General features: G+C 42.4%; 1 protein-coding gene across 1 annotated transcript in view; it reads left to right on the top strand.

Moving 5' to 3' along the window:
* The first annotated feature begins 259 nt into the window (after window positions 1–259).
* The window catches only part of Tlk1 (tousled like kinase 1), a 134,556-nt gene continuing 114,680 nt past the window's right edge, over window positions 260–20,135 (top strand). The window contains exon 1 of the mRNA XM_052726394.1: window positions 260–492. Coding sequence (XP_052582354.1) covers window positions 348–492 — 145 coding nt within the window. The 5' untranslated portion in view covers window positions 260–347. The remainder of the gene's footprint in view (window positions 493–20,135) is intronic.

Below are 20,135 nucleotides of genomic sequence, written 5' to 3'. Positions count from 1 at the left end.
CCACCGCCCGCCGCTGCCCGGGCGACGCCGGGGCCCGACGCACTGCAGAGGTGCCCACGGCAGGTTCCGCCCGCGGAAGTGGCCTCGGCCGGCGCGGTCCGCGCTCCGCCCGCGCTCCGGCCCCGCGGCCCCGGCCCCTCGCCTCCCCTCGGCGCTGCCCTCCCCGCCTGCCCTCCGCCCGGCGCGCTCCCCCGGCGGCGCGGCGCTCCCCTCCCAGCCCTCGCGCCCGCGCTCGCCCTCCTCCGCGCGGCCCCCGCCATGACGGAGGCGGGTGCCGGTGCCGCCGCCGCCGCCGCCGCCGCCGCCGCCGTCGCAGGGGGGGAGTCGGGCTCCCAGAAAGTAGCTTGATGAGTGTCCAAAGTAGCAGTGGAAGTTTGGAGGGGCCGCCATCTTGGTCCCGGCTCTCCACGTCTCCAACCCCGGGCTCGGCGGCGGCGGCGGCGGCCAGGTCCCTGCTGAATCACACGCCGCCATCCGGGAGGCCCAGGGAAGGTAAGCGCCGCCGCGCCCTCCCGCGGGCTCCCTCGGCCCGCGCCGACCCCGGGCTGGGGTGGCGGGGGGTTGGCGGTTCGCGGGCGGGCGGGAGGCCTGCCCTGGCTCCTGGAGCCTCCCGGCCTCGGGGCTCGGGTGGGCTTGCCCTCGCGGTGCGGCCGTGGCGCGCGAGCCCCCTCCCCTAGCCCGCACTCCTCCCCATAGAGGCGGTCCCCGGCGCCGCGAGCCGGGCTTGCCCCGGGACCCGGAGGATGCCCCTCGCCCGCCGCCGGAATGCTCTGGGCTGACTCGGATCCGACTCACCCGGATCCCCAGCGCGGCCCCTAGAGCGATCCCAACGGCAGGAGCGACTCGTGGGCAAGGCTGCCCCGAGCCACCCCTCCAGATGGTTGCAACTTTCCTTCCTTCGCCATCGGCTCCTGCGCGTTTGTGCGTTATGCTCGCGGGTGTAAGAAGGCTCGCGTGCTTCTCTGCCAGGGGGTTGGTTGTGGGTGTTTTGTGGGACATTCCTGCGTGGAGGTTTCTGCAGAACACGGACCGAGATCGGTTGCAATTGTTTGCTAAGTTTTCTGGCTTCTTGCATGCAAGTGTTCTGCCACCAGATGTAGCAGTCACACAGCTAGAAAGGCACCCAGAGCTTTTGACTAAAATTTAAACTTGCTGCATTTAACTTTAAGTATACTACATAAAATGCAATTTCGGAGAACACTCATTGAGCAGGGAAGAATAAATGTGCATCGGATCTGTTTTAACGCGCTTTTGTCTGGAAAATGCGTAGCCGTATTCATTAGCTATTGGTAAATGGGTTGTTCGCTCTCAGTTGTCTCACACAAGGAGATTATCGGCACCTTAAAAAAAAAAAAAAGAAAAGAAAAGAAAACGTTTGGAAGTCCGGCAGTCTAGTGGATCCCGTAAAGAAATTCAGAGCTTCGATTTATGTAGGAGTCGACAGGAATAATGTATTTTGTAAATATTTCTAAATTTATTATCCGGTGCCTAGAAAATTGCTAATCAAATGTTTCATGCCCGGATCCAGTGGTTCAGGCATAGCATTCTTTGTCATTTTGTTCCCGTGAGCATGTGTGAAAGTGACAATAGGCTCAAAGATTGACATGAATATGCTCTAGAAAATTCACGGGAAGGTTTGATTTATGGCATCCATTAAACACGCCGACTACATTGACAGACATTTTCTCCTTTCATCTCACCCCGACACTGATTTTTCATTAATAGAAGGTAAAAGCTTGTTTATTGAATGACTGCAATTTACTACATCTGAGTTTTCCTTTCTGCACTTGAAAATTTGTAAGATGTTTATGTACGAATGTGCACTTGAATAGTTGTAAGTACGTGGTTTAAAGTGTCTTTTGTAAGTAGGGCACTTGGTGCTTGTAGCATATTTCCACTTCGTAGTTTCATTAAGATACCTAATGATAGTGTGAGCTTTGGAAAGACTATCTTGGTTTCTAAAGTACTACACCTTTAAGAAATAATTCCTCATTCATTTCTCACGTGTTTATTGAGCCATTACTATGAGCCAGGACCTGTATTAGATAATCTGCTGAGGGCATGGTGTTGGTTTAACAGTTGACATCTGTTATCAGTACTAGGAATTTGGCAGCCACCAAATTCAGATGGAGTTTCTAAGGAAGGTCAGCTCTAGCCAAACTTATATCTATTCTGCACCCACTCCTGACGTTGAACATTTTGGAGTGGTTGGACTTACTTAGCTCAGACTTTCAAATAACCAGCCTCCCTCCCCCAGCAGTTTAGTTTATGGTAGAATTTTTTGTTTTTTGTTGTTGTTAACCTGAAATAGGGAGTATCAGTTAATACTTAAAAATCATAGGATATGGTTTTGTGAAAGTTAAAACTGACACCAGATTTGCCTTCCTTCTCTCCTTCCTTCTCTGTGGGACCTGCCGTAAAGTGGGCAGGTGCTCTGCTGCAGGGCTGTACCCTAGCCCTCAAAAAGATTAGGTCATTGTGGCACATTTCTTTTTTTACTAACCAGCATGTAAATTAAAACTGTGTTAATCCCCCCCTCCCCATCCATTTTGAGACTTGGCACCATATTCTTAGATTTTGCCAGTGTCAACAGGAACTGTCTATAGGAAGGAGCCCCAAGGATTAGGATGGAGACGTTTATCATTGAGTGGAGTCCCAGTTTTTGTTATCACGAATGTTAGCACCTTTTCCAGGTATATATGTTAATATGCTGCATAAATTAAGTTTGAGAACTTTTGACTTCAAGTGAGGACTAGTAAGAAATGCTGATGGAACTTGATTCAAAATACTGAGTGAATGTATTAAGAATAGTACAAGCTTTGTTTCTTGAAAACCTGAGCCAAATTAACTTTCAATCACAGAAAAATGTGAACTTCGAAAGATGTTAGATACATGTATGTTTGTGAACTTTTTGTCAGTGATTTAATCTTTCAGTTTTGATTTCATGTGTATGAGTGTTTGTCTGTGTTGATGTATATGTACCATATGCATGCCTGGTGCCAGAGGAGGTCAGAAGAGGCTTTGGATCCCCTCTGTCTGGCGTTCCAGATGGTTGTGAGGTGCTTGTGCTGCTCTGCAAGAGCAGCAAGTGTTCTTAGCTGCTCAGCCGTAGCTTGGGCCCTGGTGCACTTCTTTTAAGCAACTGAAACTTTGAAAGTGGTGAAAGATGCGTCATATGTGTCTGTAGAAGTTATTTTGAAGTTTTGACATATTTGACTCCAAAAATCTAAAGAAGGTAATCTGATTATCTTTAATGTCGTCTATTTGGCTCTCTTCCTACCTTTCTTGCTGTAATTCCCAAAATCATATTCATATAGTTTTATTTCGTTTGCAAAAACAATATAGATAAGTTTTGGAATCTGTTAACTCTTCTGGATTTTAATGATAGATGTGGGATACACTGTTTTCTTTGCTGAGTCCCAGCGTTTTTTCTTTATTAATTTAGAAGGTTAATTTGCAGGGTTTCTGTTGGATCTTTAGAACCCGTACTCTCCAACCCATTTTGTTTTCTATAATACTGATATCAGGGGGGGGGGGGGGGGCCGGCGGCGGCGGCTGGGGAATTAAGATTTCAGTCGGCATGGTGGCACACCTTTAATCCCTGCACTGTAGTAGTGGAGGCAAGAGATCTTCGCCTCTGAGTGTTTTACTATGTTTATGTATATGTATAAGAGTCTACATAATGAGTTCTAGGACAGTCAGGGCTACATAAAGAGACCCTGTCTCAAACAACAACAAGAGAAAAAGGGAAAAAGGAAGGGGGGGGGCACATTTCAAGTAAAGGTCAGTATTGAAATCTCGTAACCTAGTGTCTGACCAGCTAAATAAGCAGACTTTAGTTCTAGTCCTTGCCTTTTGCATGTTAACATGTGGTCACTCTTGGAATTCATTATTGCTAAGAATCAAAGATCGATTGAATCAGAGTACCTTTTCTCTCCTCATTGATCTCGCTAGTTAGGAGTAACCTTACCTTTCTGTGAGTAGTGGACGTGTTAGTGACGGGCAGCAGCAGTACCACAGAGCAGCTCTTAGTTGCTGCTTTCAGACAAGCTTCCGTGTTTGAAGACTGCAGTCCTTAGAAGAAGAAAGTGTTTAACCTCAGATGCTTAAGTATCTGGAGGGAGATGTTAAGAGTAAGATGCGCACTTGTAATTCCTTGAAATCACTAGCTAGAGGACAGGGTTGTTGATGTTAGGGTTCTAGCTCAAGAGTCAGTATGTGTGCCATTTACACATTAGCAGAGCAAGAGAAAAGAAAACCCAAGAGAGAGGTCTGGAAATCTGAGAGAGGCTCCATGTTTAACAAACTTTTTGGTCTCAGGACCCCTTTATTTTGTTAAACATTACTAAGGATCCCAAAGATTCTTTTTATGTTAGTTATTTATTAATGTTTGCTGTATTAAAACTAATCATTTTAAAAGTCGTCATTAATTTTAAATGTGATAAGCCAGTTACATGCTAAGTGAAAATTTTGTGATAAAAGTTCTAAAATAAAACAATTAGTATAGTGGTATTGTTTTATATTTTTTTGTAGGATTTTTGGCTTACCGGAAGAGCACCTGATTTTGCTTCTGCTTTGTGTCTGTTGGAATGTTTTGACTGAGATGTAGGAAGTGCCTAGCCTTTCCAGAATGACTCTTCTCTGATACTACACCAAGATCTGCAAGTGGCAGAGTTTTTTAAAAAGACTGCTGGGCGGTGGTCTCACACCCCTTTAATCCCAGCACTCGGGAGGCAGAGGCAGGTGGATCTCTGTGAGCCTGCTCTATAAGTCGAGTTCCAGGACAGTTAGAGCTGTTAAATAGAGAAACCCTGTCTTAAGAAAAAACAAAACAAAACAAAACAAAAAAAAGGCTACTGGCAATGTGGGAAGTAAGTACTTTGTACTCCATAAGTATCTGTGAGGATCCCCAGAAAGTCAATGGACCCAATATTCAGCCTCGTGAGGACTAAAGAGTGGGAGACACAGATTTCCAAAACATTAACGGAAAATAGATTCCTTCTCCCAGTTTAGAGCGCTGATTCAGCACGTGAATGAGTTGACTGTCAATTTTGGACAAGAACATAAGACCCTGTAGCTCCTGTGCTGCCAAGCTTGTCCAACAGTAGGAAGAAGTATCTAACTGAGGAATTTAATGCAGACTATAGAGACATTTTGGGGGTGGGATGTGGAGGCAAATTCAGTAGACTCTTAGATTGGGTGCTTTTGGATTTAAAAAGTTAGGGTTCCATCTAGTTTAAATATAGAAACATTCTGACATTCTTTTTTCTTTAAGAATCCCTAAATATAGTTAAACCATACTTATATATCCATGAATGTTTTGGATGTTCTCAAGTCAGTAATAGGAAACTATTGTTGGTTTTATTCTTCTGCATTTTGTTGTGATTTTCCTCTGAGGGTTTTCTGGAGTCGACAGGATCAGTCTTGTTGAAATGTTGTTAAGTTCCATGTAAATATAATAAGCTTTGAAGACATTTAGAGAGCTGAGTACTGCTAATGATACAATTTAGTCGAGTGTAATACACTGAGCACAGGATTTTAGAATACTTTGGGGGGCCAGTTTTCAATTTTGAAAGAGAAATTATCAATATAGTCTAGTCTTTTGTTTGCAATTGCTTATATGATTTTAGAAGTAATATGCTTAAGCTTTTTTAATGTTTTTGAAGATGTAGTCAGAAATTAGGAAAATGTTTAAATTGATCTCTCTTGAATTAATGCACATTAAATATAACCTGGATATAAAATAAAATCAGCAATTTTAATTTTATATTCTGAGGGTTGTACTTGTAATATTACTTACAGCAATTCATTTTTTATTTATTTTTATTTTTATTTTTTTTTTGGTTTTTCGAGACAGGGTTTCTCTGTGTAGCTTTGCGCCTTTCCTGGAACTCACTCTGTAGACCAGGCTGGCCTCAAACTCACAGAGATCCGCCTGGCTCTGCCTCCCGAGTGCTGGGATTAAAGGCATGCGCCACCACCGCCCGGCTAGCAATTCATTTTTTAATCTTATATGGAACATAATCTCTTCTGTATCTTGAATTTTTAGGTGTTGGAAAGTTAGGCATAAATTCTCGTGTGTGGCTGTCTGTGTGAATGTTTGCTCATTGAAGAGGTGGGGGCAGGCGTGCACACACCTGTGTGTACAGAAGTCAGGGTATCCAGTTTGTCAGTTAGTTACTGACCTTTTCAGGATGCCTAGCGTGTTTTGTGGGTTCTGGGAGCTAAACTCTGGTCCCAACTGCATAGCCATCTCTTTAGCCCATCTCCTAACTTTGCTGAGGCCAGTTTAGTAAATATAATGACTCTTCTAGCTTCAGACTTCACTTAAAGTCCATTTTTAAATACATGATTCATTGAATAAATACTTTAGATTGATAACATGAAAATTTAGAGTAGTGGCATATTTTTTATTTGTTTGTTTGTGGCTTTTGGTTTGTTTGTTTTGACAGGTTGTCATGTAACCCATACTGACCCCAAAGTAGCTGTGTAGCCAAGGATGAGCCTTGAACTGGGTTACCAGTGTGCTGCTATTCCTGGCTAGTGTTCTAAGTGGGAGAAGCAGTGTGGTATAGATGAGGTGACTGACGTCTAGTCTCGTATTTGCTGTTAATTAACTGTCACTTTGGACAAGTTGCTTATCTCGGTGCTTCAGTTTCATAAAATGAGGATCACAGTGCTGAAGGTACTGTGGAAGCATTTTAGTACGTATCTTTCATTTTTAGTTGAGGAATGCAGATAATTTGCCTAGGCTTTCACTCAGAGAGTTGAGACCAAAATTCAGATTTCTTACTTTTAAATTGGTAGTTTTTCTCTTACACTTTGCAACAGCTTTTTAAATATAAAACTAGGGTAGTGCAGACTGGGATAGTGCAGTGTTTGGGGGTGGGAATTAGAGGCACTGATACGGCTCTTCAAAAATTCTGAAGAATAAATGTTGTGTTATAATACACATGCAGTCTCACCACTGGGCTACATGGTGGGACCCTATCTCAGTAAAAAACAAGAAACTTGAAAGGCTAAGGTGTGGGATGAAAGTTCAAGGTCAAGCTGAGCCATGCAGTGAGAGCCTTAGCTTGTCAGGGTGGTGGGGCATTGTTGCTAACAAGTTCTTACTATTAAGGCTGTGAGCACCACAAGTAGTATGGGATGTAGTCTTGTTTTTAAAAATGACTTATATATTAAAACACTTAGGAATATGCTAAAAGTTATCTAAGTAAATATGCGAGGAAGACAGTGAGTTGGTTGTGTCTTAGGAAGTACTTCTGGAGTGTTTCTCAGCCTGTTCCCTGGGTTTGCCTCCAAGTTAGAGGGTGGCATGAGTAATAATAAAATAATTAAAGTTTGAGTCTGCCCATACTAATTCATTTAACCTCATAACATAGTTCTGTTAAATTACTCTAGTTTTACAGGTGAGAACATTGATGCAGAAAAGTAAAGGCATGTGCCCAGTCTGACCTGGGTAATCAGTGGCAGGCTGGGATTCGAAGTAAGGCTTTGGGTTATAATCACTAGGTATAGTGCCTAAAAGGTGGAAATTTGGTTCTGAGTAATTCCACTGGATTCCCCCCTTCCCCATTTTAATTACAAATACCATCTTTTTGCTATCCTTCAGTTTACAGGTAAACTCTTGTTAGTTTTTTTGGCATGACTTTTATACGTGCATGAAGATAAGATCAAAACTAATCTTACATGCCATTTTTTAAAAAAGGTAAATGTAGAGCCTTCCTGGAAATGTTAGAAATACATTAATGGAAAATCTCTTCGTGTTTGATAATCTAATTTGGAGTTCAATTTATCTTAATTTTTTTGCCTTATAAACCCACTAGGGCTCTAGCAGATAAACATTTGAACAAAGCATTTTCCTTGTAAAGGGAAGAGGAGCAATCCCCTTGTGAAGGTTGGGTGATCTGGCGGCTGAGGCTGTGGACGAAGCTGTAATGCTTTGTGGCAGATCTTTGACTTTTATAATATTCAGTATGGGCAGAGAAAAGCTTGACATGCAGTCTGGATCATCTATGCATTATTAAAAAAACCACATAGTTTTAATTCTAATTTTGCTTGGCAAATTATTGCCAAAATTCTTTGGCAAATCTAATGAGAGGCAGAGAGGTTGAATGGGTTGATAGAAAATGAAAGCCTGGGGTAGAAGTATCTATTGAGCAAATCCAGGTGGTAGGTTAATTTTTAAGTCTTCCAATGTAGCTTCATCATTAGGTCTGATATTTGGTGACTTTCAAGAAGGAAATTATTCTTTTACTTAAATGTTATAGTCTCCACATTCATTACAAAGCCAAATAGTTTTCTTAAATGACTTAAAATATTTGTTTCTTATCATCTACACAGATTTCTAAATCTGTACCTTTCCTTAGAAACTAATTAGCTGGAGAAAACACCAAGCTGCCTGTAGCTTTAAGTTCTGTAACTTGTGTGAGAAGTGCTGGTATTAAGTGCAATTTCATGGTTTCCTACTCACAGTGTGTGTGCTTCCCTTTTGATGATAAATGTAGTGCCACTGGGGAAGGTCAGAGAGGTTTGTGTGAAGCTAATAATAACCATCCTGTCTTAGGAGACCAAAGGCATGTTCGGTTTTTTTCCCCCCTGTGAATAGTGTTTATCCCTTAAAATACTTTTTTTCTATAAAAAAGTGTTTTGGTAAATATCACTGTAATTGGTCAAGTTTGTATACTTTTTTTTTTTTTTTTTTTTTTTTTTTTTGAGACAGGGTTTCTCTGTGTAGTTTTGGGGCCTGTCCCGGATCTTGCTCTGTAGACCAGGCTGGCCTCGAACTCACTGAGATCCGCCTGGCTCTGCCTCCCGAGGCGTGCACCACCACTGCCCGGCAAGTTTGTATACTCTTAAAAATGACTTAATTTACTTAAAGATACCAGTGCTTCTCAGTGTTCTGGGCTCTTGTAAATCATAGCGCATTTACTTCTGACAGTCACAGTAAGTGGGTACTGTTAATATCCCTGTTTACAGATGAGGAGATCCGTACAGAGGTTCAGAGAAATGAAGAACGTACGTCTCTCTGTCCTAGTACACAGAGAGAGAGGTTCAGCAGAGCTGGACTACACTGATTGAAGTACAGGGTCTTAATGGTCACATGTCTGACAACAGTGCTACTTTGTTTCGGAGATGGACTAGAATAGACAACTGTTCTTGCCCAGCTAGTGTGTTAGTCATTATGCTTAGAGGTTTGTTTTGTTTTGAGACATGGTCTCATCTTGTGGCTCTTGACCCGCCTGGAACTTGCTACGTAGATGAGTCTGGCCTTGAACTCAGAGAGATCTGCCCTCTGCCTCCAGAGCCCCGGGATTAAAGATGTGTGCCTCTTAGTTTTTGTTTTGTTTATTTTAGAGGCTGGCTTTGACTTTGAATCCTTTGTGCTTTAGCAGTTAAGTACTAGGATTATAGGCATATGCCACATTCCCAGCTTCATCTTTTTTTTTTTTTTTTTTTTTTTTTTTTTTGTTCACAACGTAACAGCTTTATTTCTGCAACTGGGAATTGTGTGTGTGGAGGAGTGTGGAATGACTCTGGAAGCAACTAGATTCAAGAGCTCAGATATTATCTGTGGGTCTTTCTGTTTCCATTTCTGGATTTTTCTAGCTTCTTGCTTCTGGAATCCCAGGCATTTACCTGTAGCTTAGCAACCACAAATGAAAGACATCTTTTCCATTGTAATGTCCACGTGTCAAATTTTGGTTACTGCTCATCTATTTGAATTGCCAATTCCTTAACCCTCTTAGGACCTAGGAGTCGAGACACACTGGAATGGTAGTCAGTGTGGTTTTAGATAGTATAAGAAAGCTGTAATAGTCATTCTCTTGAGATCACATGGATGGAGTGAGGTACAGTTTTCCTGAGGAAGATGATGATAAACAACTATTTAGGGGTTTATTCGATTATTTCTTTTTTATCTTAATTGTCATTTTGTGGCTATTAAAGACAGTGATATAATGACAGGGCAAATTTAAAATTTTTTTTTGAAGACTGGCTGACTGGGTAAATTGGCAAACTCTTCATCGTCTGTTTTGTCTGTTAGCTTCTGTGCCAGCAGTGTATGAGATGGACCTGTGTTTCTAAGCTAGGACAGGGTTTAGTACATACCAGGTTTAAGGATTATTAACACAGGTCTTGCACGTAACCAGAGTTGCCCACTCAAGACTGTACAAGTATACAATTCAGTTTATCAGTACTCTGTTAGAGTTGCTCCAGGTATTTCTTACTGTTTTAGACTCCATTTTACAGTTTTAAAGGCTAATAAATGGCAACGTATTACAAACTCCCAGCCCCTCCTGCCCTTCCCAGTATTCCTGCTTGACAACGTCATGGTCATTCACCACATAATGACTTGATCAAGGACAGGTCACAAGTGTATACAACCCCTGAAGATTGTGTTGCCTAGATCTCTTTATCTCTGTAACTGCTCTGATGTTTGTATGAGACTCAAATTGCCCAAGGTGTACATTCTTAGTACATGCCTTAATATTAAGTGGTATATGAATATATATACTTTTTGAACATTGATACTATGTGTAAAAAGTATTTTCATGTAGAAAGTTAATATAATGGTTTTAAACATATACTTTGTGTTGAATCTGGGTACCAGTTAAGGTTTTAATACTTATTATATTTTCTTTCTTTTTTTTATTTAACATTTTAAAATAATTCTTACTTTATGTGCACTGTTATTTTTGTTTGCATGTATGTCTATATGAAGGTGTCAGAGCCCCTGGAACTGGAGTCATAGACAGTTGTGAGCTGCCATGTGGGTGCTGGGACTTGAACCCAGGTCCTTTGGAAGAGTAGCCAGTGCTCTTAGCCACTGAACCATCTCCCCAGCCCACTGTAATTTCTTAATTTAACTAATCTATAGTTTTTCTCCCCTTTTCCTCCCCTTCTGTCTAGGTGAGTCTTTAGTAGTCTAGTCTGGCTTCGAGTTCATGATCCTCATGCCTCAGCCTCCCAAGTATTGGGATATAAGAGGTATGCACCAACCATGCCTAGCAGTTCCTGTAGTCTTTTGTTTGTTTGTTTGAATGACGTGAGAATTGATGACATTTGAAACATGGTTATGCCATTCATTACTAAGCTCTAGAGCAATAACCCTTAAACACAGAAGGACTGCTATCTCTTATTCATACTGTACCAGCAGAGTGCTTGCTGGGCCTTAGAGCCTTAGTTTTTTAGGTGGTATGAAAGGCTCGGTGTGTGGACCCAGGTTTGTGTCTCCCCATCAGTTTTTACTGGTGTGACCTTGGGCAGATCATTATACTGTTGTTGTGAATGGTGAATCTTTTAAGAATTTTTGTTTATTGATGCGTGTGTGTCTGGAGAATTAACCCAACTCCTTTTTACCAGGTAGGCAAGTACTCTACCAGAATTAGCATTTTTTTTTTTTCCCTTTTGGATTTTTGAAGGGTTTCTCTGTGTAGCTCTGGCTGTCCTGGAACTCACTCTGTAGACCAGGCTATCCTAAAATCCACTTGCCTCTGCCTCCTGAATTCTGAGACTATAAAGGTGTACACCACCACTACCTAGCCAGACTTGGCACTGAGTCAGAGAAGGTGGTGGAGGGTAGAAAGGACAATGTCACCTGGGAAGTGAACTTGTGCCCAGTGCGCTAGAGACCTCTGATAGAGCTGAGTGTTGGGTGCCCTTACTTGGTGCTTGCTCATGGACAGAGGTGGGGCTGGCGTGCATTCCAGAGAACAACTTCTGGACAGCTTTTCTTGCTTTCGATCCTGTGGAGGGAGGGTCCTTGCTTCTCCTGTGCAAGTGCTCAGTGAACTCCAGGCTGGTTGGCCCCTGAGCTTCAGGGCACTTCTGTCACTGACGCCCATATGTGTCATCAAATCTGACTTGTTATGTGAGTCCTGGGCTTGAACATAGGTTGTTAGGCTTGTGTAACAAGCACCTTTATCTGCAGAGCCACATTTCTCATATATATATATATATATATATATATATATATATATATATATATATATATATATATATATATAATTCATTCAGCAAGTAGTTTTCAAACTGGAGCCTAGTTCTGAGAAATAAAGATGCATCATCCGAGTCAGTCCTGTCCTTGAGGAACTTGGGTGCATCTTGTGAGGAAGACTGACTTGTAAGACCTTTAGAAGGTGGACTGAATATTCTGAGTTAACAGCTTTGACTTATGTTCTGAACATGAATTAATGTGTAATTGTAGTATATGTTATAGCAAGCTATTAAATTTGTTGATCATTAGGTTGTTCAAAGTAAACTTAAGCAAAAGAGATGAGTAGGATGTAGGGCTGGCTGCTGGAGACTGCTAGAAGCTGGCGGTTGAGGAAGCACAGCTCCCTTACAGCGAGGCAGGCAAGTCCTGTAAAGCAGCGTGGGGAGGAGGGTAATTGAACTTGTGTCACAGAGGTCTGAACAAAGTGCCCTCTAGAGAAGGGAAGTTTAACTGCTATTAAGATTATCTTGTGCCAGACGGTGGTGGCCCACACCAGGAGGCAGAGCCAGGCAGGTCTCTGTGAGTTTGAGGTCAGCCTGGTCTACAAAGCTAGTTCCAGGACAGCTAGGGTTGTTAACACAGAGAAACCCTGTCTTGGAAAAAACAAAAAAAAGGTTATTTTGTTTCAGTAGATCTTTACCACTAGTGAGATGAATTTAAATGATAGATACTTGTATCAAAATCCCATTGTCAGTTTTTCTTAACATCTGTATTTCAGACATTAGAATAAATGGTAGTGATGTCACATCTTGCTATATCAGATGGAAACAATTTCTTCCTCGTGTTTTTCCTTTTAGATACTTGTATACTTTCCGTTGTATAAAGCTTTATACCCTTATTAAATTTAGTGCCAATTTTTATGACATTTTTAAGTGTTTAAGCCTTTAAAAGTTACTGACCTCTAAGTTCAAATACTCTTACTGTAATTCAGTTCACTTTGTTTCTAAAGTTATGTAGTATGATACCTTTCAGATAAAGCATAATCTACAGTAATGCTCAGTGAGTCGTTCTGAACTCTGACCTGTGTAACTGCTACTCATGAAAGAAAGAAAAGCCCCCTTTCCACTAGGTACAGCTTTCTCTACTGTACACTCACGTAGTGTACAATTCAACTCTAGCTCGTTCCCACCAGTATTTGTGAGATTTATCTGTGTAAATTCCTGATGCTAGCTCATACTTCTCAAGTTTTTGCATTGAGAATACTCTGATTTTGTATACTATTTGTGGTGCTGCTGGGCAGATGCACATGCTAAGCAGAGCAGGCTACTGCTGAACTACATCTGCAGCTCCCTAGTAGTATTTCTGTCTTTGTTTTCTTGAGATAGTCTCACTACCAGGCCCGCCTCAAACTTAAGAGATCCGCCTGCCTCTACCTCGAGTGCTGGGATTAAAGGCGTGCGCCACCGCTGCCCGGCTTCCTAATTCATAGTGTCTTAACACGTTTGTGCTGTCCTGTTCGTACACTGTTAGTGTCTGCTGACTGTGCACCTCCCAGGAAAGTCACTGGATGACAGGCTGTGTGTTGGCCTGTAGACACTCCTGCCGGTTTTTTTTCTAAAGTGTTTGCACTGTTTCACACTCCATGACTAGTACGTGAGATCTCCCACTGTTCAGCATTCCCACCAACAACTGGGATCGCCAGCCTTACACACTAACAATTCTGATGGAGTGGAGTGGTATTTCTTTGTGCTTTTAATTCCCATTAAATTTTTTTTTTTATTGTTAAGCAGACTTCATTTTTAAAACAGTTTGAGATTCACAAGAAAATTGAGCAGAGCTACAGAGATTTCCCATACACCTGGTTCCCCACCACATGTACAGCCTCTCCCAGTATCCAGACTCACGGCAGAGCAGCACGCTTTTCATGATTGCCGAAACCTACACTGCACACAGTACGTTTAGTTTGCTTTGATGTAGAAGGGTGCCACCTTTTCAGGAACCCTATTGGCTTGACCTCTTGGAGATCTCTAGGAGTGTAAATTTGTCTTTTTTTTTTTTTTTTTTTGGTTTTGATTTTTCGAGACAGCCTTTCTCTGTGTAGCCCTGGCTGTCCTGGAACTCACTCTGTAGCCCAGGCTGGCTTTGAACTCAGAGATCCTCCTGCCTCTGCCTCCCAAGTGCTGGGATTAAAGGCTAATTGTCATTTTCATTGTGTTTTTTCCCCCCCATTTTCATTGTGAGTTGTGTGTATGTATGTGTATATGTATTTTTGCATGTATGTGGGGAGGCCGAAGTTGGTAGGAATCATCCTCTTCCACCTTACCCATTGTGACATTTCTCAATAAAACCTAGAGTTCTCCATTATAGCTGCTCTTACTAGCCAGCTTGCTCTGGGAATCCCGTCTCCAGAGGTCTTCCAAGGCTGGAATTACAGGTTAGCCACTGGGGGTCTGACTCCATTCCCCAGGCTTGCACACCGATCACCTCCAGCACCTTCCTACTGGTGTCCTTTCACAGGGCATTTTAATGGGACAGAGGATGTAACATCCTTGCTAGATCACTCATCCAATATGTTGGAGGCCCTGCATTTGATTTTGAGTGTACATGTACACACGTGTGTGTGTGTGTGTGTGTGTGTGTGTGTGTGTGTGTGTGTGTGTATCTTGTATTTTGGAGAACTCTAAAACATTTATTCTTTGACGGTTTCATACATGTATTTGGAATGTATCATCCCAAACCCTGTCTTACCCCTTTCCATTCCATCTAAAAACTCATTTAAAAAGGTTTACTTTTGTTAATATTTTATATTTATTTTTATGTGTGTGCCTGCCCACCCAGCACACGTGTGAAGGTCTGAGGACAGCGTGTGGGAATAGATAGGTTCTTTACTTCTACCCATGTGAGTTCTCCCGCCTAAACTCAGGTCATCAGACGTGGTGGCGAAGCACCTTAGCCTGCTGAACTGTGATACATCCCCCCCCCCCCCAATTTGTGTTTTTATCTTGATGGTGTTTAAGAGGACTTTTTTCTAGATTTATAACAACATTTCCTGTTGTTTTAATGTACTCATTTGTAGCTGTAAAGTTTCAACAAATCAATTTGATTCACTTAACAAATTCTAATATTTATTCATCTCTATTTTCTCTGATTTCTTTTGACCCATTGGTTGTTTAAGAGTATGTTAATTTCCAGCGGACTGCGAATTCCCCAAAGTGCTTTCTGTAACTGATTTCTAATTTAATTCCACTGTGGTTGTGGAACATTTTTGTTTACTCTCCGTTTGTTGGTGCTTGTTTATAGAATATATGGTCTGTTGAGAGTGTTTGTCCTGGTGGTTCTGTCAACTTGACACAAACTAGGGTCATCTGGGAGGAGGGACCCTCAGCTGAGAAAATGCCTCCTAACGATTGCCCACAGACAAGCTTGTAGGGTATTGTCTTGATTGATGAGTGCTGTGGAAGGGCCCAGCTCACTGTGGGCAGTGCTGCCCCTGGGCGGGTGGTCCTGGGGTGTATAAGAAAGTTGTGAGGAGCCCCAGCCACAAACTTGTCTGCCCTCAAACTGTAGCCAAAAATAAAGCATTGCCCCCCCAACCCCATCCCCCAACCCCAGGGTCTAATGTAGCCCTGGCTGTCCTGGAACTTACTATGTAGATCAGACTGGCCTCGAACTCACAGAGATCTGCCTGCCTTTGCCTCCTGAGTGCTGGGATTAAAGGCGTGCGCCATTATGCCCAGCTTCATTGCTCCGTAAGTTACTTCTTGGTAAGTATTTGGTGACAGTTCAGAGGAAAATAACGAACACATACTTCTTCGTTGGTTTTTCTGCACATTCGTTTGTTAGTTGTTGGAGGTCCAGTGTTGGAGTTTTGCAGTTATTGCTGTTGGTTTTCATTCCTCCTTTTAATTCTGTGGGTTTTATCATATCTATTCTGGGGCTTCGTTATAAGGTGGATGCACATCAATGGTTAAATCTTCCAGCTAGAATGACTCCTTAATTGCTATAAGGTATTCCTTGCCGCTAACATTTAAATATTGTGAAGAGCTGTATGATCTGATAATAGTGTATTTTATGATTGTTTGCAAGGTATGTCTTTTTCCGTCCAGTTACTTCCATCCTGTTTCTATCTTTGAGTTTCAAGTGTCTTCTGTCCAGCATTTCATCGGGTCTTGTTCTTTTTAGTCTGACATTGTCTTCCTCTTGCTTGTATTATTGAATCTATTCACATTTAGGGTTATTAGCATGTTTTTGGTTTATGTCTGCCATTTTCTGTTTGTTGCATGTCTTTTCTGTTCTTAATTCTTTTCTTTACTGGTTTAGCATTAAATGAATGTGTTAATAATTTAAAGATTTTCTTTAGTGATCGCTCTAGGATTTATATTGTACCTTGTAGTGTATCAGAACCTTTAAATATATTAATTCTCCCCATATTTGTTATATGTATTAACCCCAACATGTATGGTTGCAGTTATTCATATAGTTTGAGTGCTTTTTAAAGAAATCAAGATAATACATTTATTGTACTAGGTTTATTACTAACCATTTTACTTTTGTTCATTTCTTTTAATATGTTCGATTTATTACTCTGTATCATCTCCATCCTTCGATAAAGTTTGTCCCTATGTTACTTTTTAATATGTTCGATTTATTACTCTGTATCATCTCCATCCTTCGATAAAGTTTGTCCCTATGTTACTTTGGTTTGCTCTAGTGTTCCTGAGGCAATCTTATGGATTCAGACTATCTTCCTGGATCTCGCTCTGTAGCCCAGGCTCACCTCGAACTCACAGAGATCCGCCGGCCTCTGCCTCCCGAGTGCTGAGATTAAAGGTGTGCGCCCCCACCACCCGGCCAAACTCAGGCTGTCTTGAACTCACGGTGTAGCCAAGATGACTTTGAACTGATCTTCCTGCCTCTGTATCTCCCAGGTGATAGGATTACAGGCGTGTGCCACCAGGCGTGCCTTATTAACACTTTTATATGTCAAGGGTCTAACAACATAATTGTGTGTGTGCATTTGCTATTTAACTCAGATGATAAGGTTATACTTCGGCAGTGGTCTGTGTAATTAACCTTTCCCGGCCCTCATGCTTTTTCATGGCGGTGTGAGTTACCTTCTGGGTAGCCGGAACAGGCCCGTTTCTCTGCCAGCTTCAGTTGACTGCTCACACTCTCTAGGAAGTTTTCAATTCCAGTTATTTTATACTTAAGGGTTTTAGTTTTTAAATAATTCTGTCTTTTTGTTGCTGTTTTTCATGTAAGGACATGATGTTATAGAAAACCTTCCTTTAAGTCTTTAAACTTGGTTTCTTTTCTTAGAATAGCATGGCTGCATTGCTCTTTGTTTAATCTTAACCCAATACTTGGGTCGTCTCACCGTTGAGTAGAGCTTACACTTTCCCTTTTCATTTAATGCCTCATAGTTTTCTTATTGAAAATTGAGGGCTGGAGAGATGGCTTAGAGGTTAAGAGCACTGGCTGTTCTTCCAAAGGTCCTGAGTTCAATTCCCAGCAACCACATGTTGGCTCACAACCATCTGTAATGAGATCTGGCGCCCTCTTCTGGCCTGCAGGGATACACGCAGACAGAGCACTGTATACATAATTAATAAATAAAATTGTTTAAAAAAAAAAAAAGAAAAAAAGAAAATTGAACACTTTGCGTTTGAAAACTCTGTATTGATGTCTCAGCCGGGCAATTGTTGCTGTTTACCTGCTCATCTGTTGGGGTGCTTGGCTGGAGTGGTCGGTCTTCTGTGCAGTACAGCCCGTGAAGTTGCTTCTTAGAGGTTGCTCTTCTGGATATGTGCACAGTCTTCATAACTGAGATGGCTGCTGTGCTGGCCCTGCTTTGCTTGATCAGTTCTTGAGCTCTTCATTTAGTTTTGAGCTAGGTTACTCTTGTTGCTGACTTGCTCAGCTGTCAGCCTCTACTAATTACTCTGTTTTCATCAACATCTTAGGGCTTAAATTGCTCCACAGTCTGACCCAATTAAATTCAGGCCTTTTGCAGAAGCCAAGCACTGCCAGGCACTTATATTCTAGCTGGTCTTACCCCAAGAGGACTCTCCACTACTCTCTTTGCAGAGACTTACTACAGTTCTCTTGTTAAACAGACAGTTGCTCTTGAGTTTTGCATTCTGCTGCTACTGTCATTGAACTGCCAATTTCCTTTTACCTGCTCACTCTTAAGCTCTCCAAAGATTATTTTTAATAGTTCCCTTAGGGATGAACTTCCCGGTTTGTTTGAAATGAAGGGCACCCACATGTAGCGCTGCAGTGTCTTCCGGTTCTATGCATCACCACCTCAAACCTGTGCCTTCCGTGAAGCCAGGAGTGGAAACAGGGAAGTGCCACCACTCCTTGAGGGTCAGGGCATGGATGGGCATGGTGATCGTTGTCCTCAGCCTACCTCTCAGAAAAAGAAAACAACCTCTGCCCTACCAGTGAGTGCTTGGAGCCCAGGATTGCTGCTCTGTGCTCTGCTGTATCTGAAGTAGAATTTCTGCCTTCCAAGTGGCGATTGGTTGGAGAAAGGAATCCCATTCTTCTGATCCTTGTCTGTCTAGACTTTGCCACGTGAAGCTGGCCAGGAAGAGCAAGGTGGTAAGAGACGCCCGCAGCTTTGCCCTCCTCCAGGGAGATTGTGCCACTAGACAGGAGCTGGGGGCCTTCCTCATGGAGGACTTGACTGAGTCAAGAGGGTAGGAACAGAGGTGGCTTGCAGTAAGTATGTCATAGATGCTTTCTCATCTCACCTTAGTCAAACAGGGCTTGTCACAGTTCTGCCACGTTTTAGAGAGAGGATGGACTGAATTTCTGAAGTCACATTGCTGTCTTCAGCCCTGTTGTTCTGATTGACTTGTGTGTTGTGATGTAGGAGTAGTTTTTATTTCCGTAGGGCTAGCCTGTTGTACCTGCTTCATTTCCCCTGCTGCGTTCCACAGTGCTGCCTGCTGTATGCACGGAATGCCTGTACGCGGCGTTGCTGCCCCGGGCTGCGCTGTTTGTTCTTGTGTGAGTACCGTATGTCTTAATGTAGCTTCACAGTGATCTGATGGCTACGGAAACAGTCTTTCCTTCTAAAGCCACTGCCAGTGTTCTTCTCTGGTTATTTAGTTGAATATGAATCGAGATATGCTGCAGAGGGATTTTGTGGTTGTTTCTGATTAATAGACTTTTTTTTTTTTTTTTTTTTTTTTTGAGACAAGGTTTCTCTGTGTAGCTTTGTGCCTTTCCTGGAACTCGCTTTGGAGACCAGGCTGGCCTCACTCACAGAGATCCGCCTGTCTCTGCCTCCCAAGTGTTGGGATTAAAGGCGTGCGCCACCACCGCCCGGCTGATTAGTAGACTTTTAAAAAGTGACATGATGAAGCCGAAGAGGAGAGCAGAGTTGACCTGCAACATTAGAGGTCCGAAAGCTAGTCTTTTCTGCTTTGCCCATGTGTAGTTTTGAAACAGGTTCCTCCTTTATAGTTGAGGCTGGTCTTAAACTGGTTCAGGAAGATTTGACTGAATGAACTAGAAATGAAGATGACCCACAGAAGATGAGTCCAACCCTCAGGTGATATATGGAAAAGGGAACCTCGGGTATGTGAACTGAGTTATGCCAACATTCTGAATGGATGTGGAAGCAAATTATCCTCTGTATTCATGGCTTTTTGTCACCTGTGCATGGTTTCTGCTGCACAAATCCAATAGGTCATACAGTAAAAAATCTGAAAAATATTGGGATAAATACTGAAAGATTAGAGACACAAAGGAATAAGCTATTAGAGAAACTTTTCACCTCACCAACTCCTCAGCCAATCCTGTCTCAACAAATCCTCTGAGTCCTCAGCTGAAAGGGGTCCAGCAGAAAAAGCACTCCTCAGCCAAAAACGTTCCTGTTTACTCATGCCTTATATACATTTCTCTGCCCAGCCATATTACTTCCTTCCTAGTGCTGGGATTAAAGGCGTGTGTGCTTCTCAAATACTGGCAGCAAAGACAAGAGATCTCAAATGCTGGGATTAAGGGCGTGTGATTCCCAAGTGCTGGGATTAAAGGTGTGTGCCACCACTGCCTGGTTCTGTTTCAGAACTGAATCAATCTCATGTAGTCCAGGGTTGCTTTGAACTCACAGAGGAGGTCCAGATGAATCTCTGCCTCCCAAGTGCTATGATTAAAGGTGTGCCACCACTGCCTGGCCTCT

This window comes from Peromyscus californicus, unplaced genomic scaffold (assembly GCF_007827085.1).
Source record: "Peromyscus californicus insignis strain IS unplaced genomic scaffold, ASM782708v3 Scaffold_7__1_contigs__length_154581171, whole genome shotgun sequence".
NCBI lineage: Eukaryota > Metazoa > Chordata > Mammalia > Rodentia > Cricetidae > Peromyscus > Peromyscus californicus.
The sequence above is the reverse complement of the archived record's forward strand: the minus strand, read 5'-3'. Positions and strand labels throughout refer to the sequence as shown.